This window comes from Callorhinus ursinus, unplaced genomic scaffold (genome assembly GCF_003265705.2).
Source record: "Callorhinus ursinus isolate GAN/ISIS: 27379988/994484 unplaced genomic scaffold, GSC_fseal_2.0 scaffold15, whole genome shotgun sequence".
NCBI classification, from domain to species: domain Eukaryota; kingdom Metazoa; phylum Chordata; class Mammalia; order Carnivora; family Otariidae; genus Callorhinus; species Callorhinus ursinus.
This window is the reverse complement of record NW_027397077.1, coordinates 39,284,661-39,294,631: the sequence shown is the minus strand read 5'-3', so window position 1 is coordinate 39,294,631 and position 9,971 is coordinate 39,284,661. Positions and strand designations below refer to the sequence as shown.

The 9,971-nt window shown below is 49.7% G+C and overlaps 1 protein-coding gene across 1 annotated transcript in view; it reads left to right on the top strand.

Annotated features, from left to right (window-relative positions):
* Positions 1-2,558: 2,558 nt before the first annotated feature.
* Positions 2,559-9,971, top strand: part of LHFPL4 (LHFPL tetraspan subfamily member 4) — a 29,979-nt gene continuing 22,566 nt past the window's right edge. The window contains exons 1-2 of the mRNA XM_025885666.2: positions 2,559-2,697; positions 3,620-4,127. Of these exons, the coding sequence (XP_025741451.1) occupies positions 3,722-4,127 (406 nt within the window). The 5' untranslated portion in view covers positions 2,559-2,697; positions 3,620-3,721. The remainder of the gene's footprint in view (positions 2,698-3,619; positions 4,128-9,971) is intronic.

Genomic DNA, 9,971 nt, shown 5'->3' with positions numbered 1-9,971 from the left:
GGTTGGTTCATGGGCCCACCCCTGAACCAATCATTGTGTTTAGAACAATGGAGTATTCTCATTGTCCAGGCCTGATCATTTGCTCCACTCTGGGGAAGAGTATAATGGTAGTGGTGGGGTGAATCTCACCAAACACACGGACTGAGTGAGGGGGAAAGAAGTACCAATGGCAGAGGTGGTATGGGTGGTGGGCAGATCTCTACAGGGTGGCCTTGCTCTGCAGAGCTAGAATAGAGCAACCAGTGATGAACTAAGGACCTAACTTTGCAAGAATCCCAGTTCTTCCCTTAAGAGAGTGGTAAGTGGACTTCTGTGTTTTTTTTTTTTTTTTTCCCCTGGACTGCCTGGTTTGGCAGAGCAGAATAAAAAAAAAAAAAAGGTGATAATTCATGGCAGAGTAAGGAGAAAAGATGGAGCTTCTGGCTCCAGTAACTTATGTTCAGAATAGTACCCAAACCAGGAGCATCCACAGAAGGAGACTTTGAGGATGACCCCTTCCCTGATCCCTCCTCCCAGGACCCCATGAAGTTGTGAGCTCCAGGAGGAGAGGAACCACATCTGTTTTACCCACCATCTCATCCCAGCTCTAGCATAGTGCTGTGCTGGCACATTACAGGAGACTTTATTTAGTGCACGAATGCACAAATGAATTAGGTGGATTAGTCTAATTGGCAGGATCAATCCATCTTTTTGTTCAAGTCAGTCCCCTCTTTGGCCTCTGTTCTCCAACGGCTAAGGGGTGAAGAGGTGTAGCCCCTTGATTCTAGGATCTTAGCATTCTCAGGAAACAGCCAGGATGCCCTCTGCAAGGAGCCAATGGAAGGGGAAACCAAATTTATTGAGCGCTCTGTACTCAGATGAGATGACTTCACATGGGTCTGAGTTGCCCAAATGTGGAGCCCATTTCATGAGCCTTATAATTTTGTTTTAAAATTTGAGATGGAGAGATGGCTGCATAGTAGGAAGAACCTTGGCTTGTCCTGCAAACAAAACTAGGTAACTATCAAATCATTCTGAGTATCCAAGAAATCAACCTGAGGACTGAGAACAAACTCCACAACTAGAGGGAGAGAAGAGGCCACATCAAGGAAGGGAATTTATAGGGAAATATGTGCTTTATGGGATAAATCCAAAGAACTAAAATACATTTTATTTTAAATAAAAATGGACATTTAATCTTACACAGCAAAATTACTGATTATATACTTGCTGAGCCGACTTAAGGGTTCAGAAAATTGTATCAAGAGTTTTATTTTTTGACCTCAAGGCCTTCTTAATAAAGTCTTTTTACTAAAAAATAAAATAAAATAAAATAAAATAAAATTTGGGATGGAAATAACACTGCCTATGTTTTATTGTGCCCAAACGAGGACGTTAAAAAAAAAAAAACACAAAACCTATCATCAAACAAACTTAACTAAAGAAAAAATTAACTATCATCAACACTTCTTTAAAAACGAATTCTTACACTAAGAAATCAGGAAGTATACAATCTCAGGAAAAAAAAGAACAGTGCCTCTCCCCCTCGGAAAAGACATTTGGCAACCTTATATGATTATTTTTTTCTGAAGATAGATGCAAATTTCATCAGACTGGCCCCTGTGTAGAATTCAGTATTTGGAACCTACTAACAGATTATGTTTCAACCCTACTCGTTGCCTCCACGTGCCTGTGAAATGGGGCTTAATCTGCTCACTTTGCAGATGGGGAAACAAAGGTTCAGAGAGCCCCAGTGCAAGGTCACAGAGGTAGTAAATAGTAGTCAGAGTTTGTCTGGATGCCAACCCTGACCATGTTGGCTGATCCTAAGTCAAAAGTTACTCCCCTTCGGGGAAAGAAATGACCCACACTGGCTCCCTTGGAGTGCCCCCAGGGTGTTCTTGGGCCTGACCTTGAGCCTGGACTTGGACGCTTTGTTCTTTAACACATCTTAATCATGTGCTCACTTCGTGTCAGGCACTCCGGAGAGTGTAGGGAGGGAGACCAGCATGTTCCCAGCCTCCTTCCCTCTTGTCCCGCATACTCACCCTGGGTCTTGTTCTCCAGGCCCAGCTCCTTCCGCTGGTGGCCAACGAATCCCTATCGCTGGCGTGGGATGCTAACAGTTTAGAGGGTTCCCTCTCCCAGGGGTGTTGGCAGTTTCCAAGGAGACTCTGGGAACCTTCAACGCCTCCAAGACCCAAAGGGCTGGAAGCGTAATGGTGCAACCTGAGGCACTGTGTTAGGCTGTAGGGAAGGTAATTTGGGAGCAAAAGATCAGTTCAAACCCTATCAAATAATACTCCGTTTGGTCCCTCCCCCATTCCCATGGGCTCTGCGGGGACCCACAAACCCCGCAGCTCAGGCTGGAAGAAGGGTGTCCCCCGTCAGAGGGCCCTATTGTGTAAGGGGCTTATTGCTCGGGCTGGGGGACCCCTGGGACCGTGCCCACTCCTTCCCCAGACTACCAGAACCTGGAGCGCCCCTCCCCCGTTCCGCCCCGCCCCGCACGCCCGCGGCGGGAGCGCGCCTCCGACGATCCGCGCCGGTGCACGAGAGCGCGCGCCTCGGCGCGGGAGCGCGCCCCGGGGAGAACCCGAGCAAGATGGAGGCCGCGCCAAGGCCGCCTCCTGGGCCGAGGCAGCAGCTGCTGGGAGCGCCGAGCCGGGGCGCCTAGGCCGTGCCAGTCCCGGACCCACTGCTCTGGACCGGGCCCAGGTTGGTCTCCCCGCACCCCGTCCCCCCGGCCGCAGTCTGCGCGCGCGTCCGGCCTGGGCGCGGGGCAGCCGCCCCCCACCCCCACCCCCGGCCCTACTCCCGGCCTTACCCCCGCCGGGCAGCTCCCCAGCGCTCCGGGGATAAACCCTGCCTACAGTCCGGCCCTCGAGGCCCGGGCTGCCTGCCGGCCCCAGTCCCTCGTACCCTTGGCCTGGAAAACCTCTCTCCTCAGCCCTGGCCCGCCAATCCTAGGCTTCCCTCAGCCTACATCCAGTCCTGTCTTCTGTGGGACCCCCCAGACCCCCGCCCTGTGTTCAGACCCTGCAGTCCCAGCCCTCGACTCCCCACTAGCCTCATCTTGATTTCCTCCACTTCGCCCTCCCTGTCCCAGCCCCCATATCACCTTCCCAGTCCCCCAGTACCAGCCCCTCATATCCCCTTCGTATCCCCTCATATAGAAGCACCAGCCCCCCTCTCCACAGCGCCTTTCTAGACGCCCAATAACAAATCTCCTTTTACCCCTAATACCCAATTTCCTTTCCAAGCTCCCTATATACTGCCCCTCTGCTAATCCCCCAATACCGGTCCTCAGCCTCCATTCCATCTCCCCATGGTTCCTTCCTACTCCCCCAGTTCTAGCCCCCAAACCCCCTCGCCAACACCCCCATGACCACTTTCTAGCCAGCCCCCACTTCCAACTCCCATATCCACACCCCATCCCCCTCATCCCAGCCCCCCCAACTTTCACATGTCCTTTTCCTAGGCCCCCCGTTGGAGATCTTTACTCCCCCCAGACACCGCCCCAACACTCAGGACCCCCTCCTGCCTCCTCCATACTATCCCCTAGGTCCCCCCAGCTCCGCCCCAGGCCCCGCCCTCGAGAGTTCCTTGGCTCAGGGCCGCTTCTCGCGTGCGTCCCCAGCTCCCGCCTGTCAGCCCGGCAGCCCGGCAGCCCGGCGGTCGGTCCCGGGCCGGCGGCCCCCGCCAGCCGCCGTCGCCGCCGCCGGCCCCGCCCCCGGGCACCATGCTGCCCTCTCAGGAGGCCTCCAAGCTCTACCACGAGCACTACATGCGGAACTCGCGGGCCATCGGTGTGCTATGGGCCATCTTCACCATCTGCTTCGCCATCATCAACGTGGTGGTCTTCATCCAGCCCTACTGGGTGGGCGACAGCGTGAGCACCCCCAAGCCTGGCTACTTCGGCCTCTTCCACTACTGTGTGGGCAGCGGGCTGGCGGGCCGCGAGCTCACCTGCCGAGGCTCGTTCACCGACTTCAGCACCATCCCGTCCGGCGCCTTCAAGGCAGCCGCCTTCTTCGTGCTGCTCTCCATGGTGCTGATCCTCGGCTGTATCACCTGCTTTGCGCTTTTCTTCTTCTGCAACACGGCCACGGTCTACAAGATCTGCGCCTGGATGCAGCTTTTGGCAGGTAGGGGAGGGGTGGGGGCGAGACCCCCAGAACAAGCGCCGAAGACGGGGCCCCTTCTTGAGGGGTCAGAGAGATTCTGCTCCTCTGTCTAAAGACACACCTCCTCGGTGTCCCTCAGCAGCCACTGGGGAAGGGATTTATGAGAGAGAGACACCTTGGGGCAGGAGGCAGAGCCTTAGGACTGGGTCTTTGAGTTTGTGTGCTTGGATATGGGCAGACTGCATTTATTGATGGGTTAGCGTTATGTTAGAGTGTCTGAGGGTCTCTGAGAGTCTCTTTTGGCTGTCTTGGGGGAAATAATTATCTGAATGAGGAGTTACTCTAGGAGTAAGCAATTTCTATTGTATCAAAAAAGAGGATGAGTTGGGGGAATCAGAAGATCTGACTTTGACCTTTATCTTGCTGACATTATCAACTTGGGTGTTTCACTTTACTTCTCTGAGGCTAGGCTTCCACATCTGTAAAACAATGGAGAAGATCCCAGGAACAAATGAAAGAGTAAACTTTGTAAACTTTGAAGGTCTGTATTAAGATAAAGGAACGTAGGAAGATATGCATGTGTATAGTGTCTATCCAGTGTTTGAAATGTGGGTGGTTGACAGCATGAGGGTCTTGGGAGGGCAAGTCTCCACCTGCCACCCCCACCCAATGCAGGAAGGGTTCTGGTGCTATGCTCAATGGGAATAAATCCCTGGGACCCTTTGAAATGTTTAGCTAGGACAGACATCTTGCCCTAAGAACCAGAGAAAGGACTTTTGGGAATAGGAACTGCTGAGACTATATTCCAGGATCCATTAGAGTCCCCACCCCCACCCACCTTTTGATCGAAGGCAGATTTTGAAGATTCAGCAACTTGGGCATTTGCCTAATTGCAGGCAGGAAAGAGTTGGGCTGGGGAAAGTGAGGTCAAGATATAGCAGCAATGGGGGAGGAGGGCTGGTGAGGTTAGGAAAAGTTTGGAGCCCTCCAGGAATGAGAAAGAGTAGGGAAAATGTGATGATCATACAGTAGAGATGGTCTTTCAAAATAAGCACCTCAGGGCATTCAACAAGTATGGGCCTCTTCAAAAGAGACTCTGCAGGAGGTGTTATCACTTGCTGATGATTACACTGCTCAAAACATTGTAGGAAATTGTTTTTGGAGTGTGGGGTGTGTTTTCTTGAATATCATCATTGAGGGGAACCTCCATCTTTTAAAGGAAGAATATGATTTTTGGAAATGGCTGGAAGTCGCTTAGGGCCAACTGTAGAAAATACAGTAGTGATCAAATTGAGAATTGTCACTTGGGATGAAAGCCAAGGTATGAGAGCAAAATCATGAGGCTGGTTTGCTTCCCCAAGAGGACTTTTACAAATACAGGGAGAAATTACCGTCCCCTTGGAAGAATTTCCCAAACTCTCAGAAGGACTACTTTGAAGAAAGCAGTGTTAATTCAGATGAGGACATTCTAATGAGCTTGTTTCAAATAGATCTCACTCCATCTACTTAGATGTAGGTCTTCTAGGATCTTTGAAGGTGAGAAAGGAGAATTGTAGTGTGTGCGGGGTATGTCTCCATATTTTTCCGTGGTACACAGAAGGTCATTTTATGTATTTCCATTCTATTCTTCCTCCAAAGGCAAGCTGGAGAGAATATATGCTTGTCTGGAATCCTCAATTCCTCACCCTTAATTTGGAGTCTGCAGAGGGGTTGCTGCCCTCTTGGCCTTCCAGTTCCCAATTCCCTGTAATTTATGTGGGTTTAATCTTCGGGATTTGATGGAGTGTCCAGTAACCCCATGTAATCACAGAATTTCAGGGATCATAGAGATCAGCTCCTTCAAATCCCACCTTTCCCCTCCCCTCATTTGAGAGAGAGGAGACTGAGACTAGAGAAAAGGTCTTACCCAAAGTCTCATCGCCAGGAGGGGAGTAAACTAGGTCTCAACTCCTGGCCCCGTGCTCTTTCCCTGGTGTTGCTGTCCCACACCTGAGGGCTGAGGAGGCCAGTTAGCAGAGTTGAGCAGTTTATTCTGTTTTGCTTAGAGATTTCTGAGTTCTCTGGGTAAGTGACCAATTCGCTTTGTTTAATGAAGTGACATCAGGACAGGAGCTAGAGCACTGGACTGCGAGTCATGGGATAGGGTCTTGCTTGGCTGACTCTGCCTGGGTGATTCACCCTGCAGTATTAAACAATTGTTTTTAGCTTAAATCTCAGTTTTGTCATCCTTATAGTGGAAGACTAATCAGTTACATTAGTGGATTCAAAGTATCTCTTTCAGCCCGGTGTGTCTCCTAAAGCAGCTCTTTTACCAAGACGGTTCTGTTCAGAAAGTAAGAAATCATTCTCAGAGGAACTGCAGGGCAGCAAAGGGCCTTGTTTATATCAGGTAAGAATTAGAATCCTCATTCATGTAAACTTGCATTCAAGTATTTTAGACTTCTTTTTTTTATTTTTTTAAAGATTTTATTTATTTATTTAATTGACAGAGAGAGAGAGAGAGAGAGAGAGACAGTGAACGAGGGAACACAAGCAGGGGGAGTGGGAGAGGGAGAAGCAGGCTTCCCGCTGAGCGGGGAGCCTGATGTGGGGCTCGATCCCAGGACCCTGGGATCATGACCTGAGCCGAACGAAGGCAGTCGCTTAACCAACTGAGCCACCAGGGGCCCCTCGGGTATTTTAGACTCTTCTAAGTGTGGAGCCCTGGACTATTGGGAAAATTCAGAGGTGCTTATTCCTCCAGTTATTCTTTACCTGCTCTGTGATCATCCCTGCTAGGTGCTATAATATACCAAGATCATCCTGGCCCCAGAGGATTTAGGTCTATACAGCATGATCCCCACTCTCAGGAAACTTACCATCTAGTTGGATCACTATAGTGGTCAGCATTCTTTCAGTGGCAAGTGACAGAAATCCAACTCAAATGGCTTAAATAAATAAAAATTAAATAAAATAGGGATGGTGGGGTTTTTGGCTCACATAACTTAAAAGTGGAAGAGTATCTTGCTTCAGGAGTGACTGGCTGGCTCAGTCAGTGGAGCATGGGACTTCTGATCTCAGGGTTGTGCGTTTGAGCCCCACATTGGGTATAGAGATTACTTAAAAATAAAATCTTAAAAAAAAAAGAGAGTATCTTGCTTTAGGCATGAATGGATCCAGATACTCAAATAATGCTATTAAGAATATGTCTATCTCCATTTCTTGGCTCCTCTGTGTCAGCTCATTTTATTTATTTATTTATTTTTAAAAAGATTTTATTTGTTTATTTGACAGAGAGAGACAATGAGAGAGGGAACACAGCAGGGGGAGTGGGAGAGGGAGAAGCAAGCTTCCTGCAGAGCAGGGAGCCCGATGCGGGGCTCAATCCCGGTATCCCGGGATCCTGACCTGAGCCAAAGGCAGACGCTTAATGACTGAGCCATCCAGGCGCCCCGTGTCAGCTCATTTTAAAGTTTGCTTCTCTCCTAAAGGTGATAAATAAGGCTACTAGCAGCTCTGAATTTACATCATTTTACCTTAGCAATGCCTGTGGGAAAAGAACATCTGTTAGTCAGTGGTTCCAGCAAAAGTTCCAGGGCTGATTCTCATTGGCCCAGGCTTTGGCCAAGGATTCACCTCTTAGTTAATCAATGTGACTTTGTCTAAGACTTCAGCCACATTCCCGTCCCTGGCACACATGGACCGACAGTAGAGAAAGGTCAGTTCCTGAAAAGAAATCAAATGTGACCTCTGGTAAGACAGGCGCAGACAGAAGCCTCACTCTGTAGGGTCCGAGCACTAATATATGCTGGCTGTAAGTGCTGGGGAAACCCAGGGCAGTTGAGGAGGTAGCCCCTTCATTGGGAGGTGAGGCTTGAGTGGGAGGTGAGGAAGTAGACAGGTGTGAGGTGTGGGAGAGCATTCTGAATGGAGAGGAAGATCATGGGCAGAGACATGGAGGTGAGAAAGCCACAGGTGGCTTGAGTGTGACCTCCACAGAGCAGAGCAGTTGGAGGAGAGGGGAGGAAGGAATGATGGGGCTACAGTGTACAAGTCTCTGAATACCGGGTTGGGAATTTGGACTTTCATCAGCAGGCAGTTCAAAGCTACTACAACTGTTATTATTCAGGAAAAATAGTTAACATTTTCTGAGCCTTCGCTGTATGCCCGACCATGTGCTAAACATTGACACAAGTTCTATTATTTAATCCTCACAACGATCCCATGGAGTAGGTACCATTATTACTCTTTTGTAGAAGAGAACACTGAGCCTCAGGGACGAGTCATTTGTCCAAGGTCATACAGACGGTAAGTGGGGGAACTAGTATTGTAACATGTTCTGTCTGACTTGAAAGCCCAAGGATTTATGAAGGATTTATGGAGGAGCATTAGGGATGGGGGGCAGTGGCAGGAGGTTTTTGGCATAAGACTCAAATGTTAAGAGGAGAGGCTGAGAACCCAGGGGCCTCTTGGAGTTAGGGGCCAGCTTCTCTAGGTATCTCTGATACTCCGGACCTGGTCTTTCCCACTTAGTGAGAACACACAAGGTACCAGCTTCGAGGCTAGACATTTTCATACTTGTTAGAGCAGTTCATGTTCATCTGTTAAAGTGACTTACCCAAATGTCACACATCTAGCGAAAGGTGAAGCTGAAACTTAATGCAAGTCTGAGTGGATCTAGTACCTGCTCTCACAACCAAACTGGACCCTGGGAGAGGAATGCCCAAATCACAAGATACGGCCGTCAGCTCTCTGTACTCAGTGTTTACCTGTGGGCTGGATGAAGTTAGCCAAGGGGAGGGTGCTGGCTGGAGCAGAGATGCAGGGTAGAAGCCTGGTTGAGAGTCCGGGGGTGTAGTGTGGGGTAGTGGTTTAAGAGCACTTAGAGGACTTAGAATTCTCTCTCTGCTCCTTCCCAGCTGTGTGGCCTTGGATAAGTGGGTTTTCCTCTCTACGTCTCAGTTTCCTTATCATAAAAGAGATTATTGTTATTATTTTTAGAGATTTTATTTTGTTAAGATTTTATTTATTTGACAGAGAGAGACACAGCGAGAGAGGGAACACAAGCAGGGGGAGTGGGAGAGGGAGAAGCAGGCTTCCCGCAGAGCAGGGAGCCTGACGCGGGGCTCGGTCCCAGGATCCTGGGATTATGACCTGAGCTGAAGGCAGACGCTTAATGACTGAGCCACCCAGGCGCCCCTAAAGATTTTATTTTTAAGGAGTCTTTACACCCAATGTGGGGCACAAACTCACAACCCTGAGATCAAGAATCCCATGCTCCACTGGCTGAGCCAGCCAGGCACCCCAGGGAGATTATTATTGTACTTACCTCAGGTGGTAGAAAGAAAGAAAATGATGGGTGGAAAGCACTGAATGTGGTTCCTAGTGGACAGGGGGCATTCAATGGTGACGTCATTCCCGTGACACAGTCTAAGTGAAGAGCGGCTTGTGAGGAGCTCTTGCTGCTCAGGTGGAAGAGTTTGGATTTGCTGGGATGATCAAAGTTCTTGAGAAGTCATAAACTGTCAGCTGAAAAGGGTCTTGCCAATTAGCTGGCCTAACTGCCTCATTTTACAGAGGAAAAAAAAACCAAAAACCTAGTCCCAGAGAGAAGAGGCAAGTTCCTATCACAAAGTGAGGCTCTTCTACGCACAGAAGGGAGATGATTCTGACCATAGTTCATTCAGAACCCAGCGCCTACTACGTGTCAGGCCCTGCTCAGGTGCTGGAGACCTAGCAGGGAACAGGACGTGGGAGGTGGTGTAGGTGCTGGGGGAGACCGAAGGTAGGGATGGCGGCGGCAGCGGCGGCGGCGGGGGGTGGGGTTTGGGCTGGTGATCTGGAGGCGAGTACCTTCCGGCCTTCCAGATGCGTGCCTTCATCAGC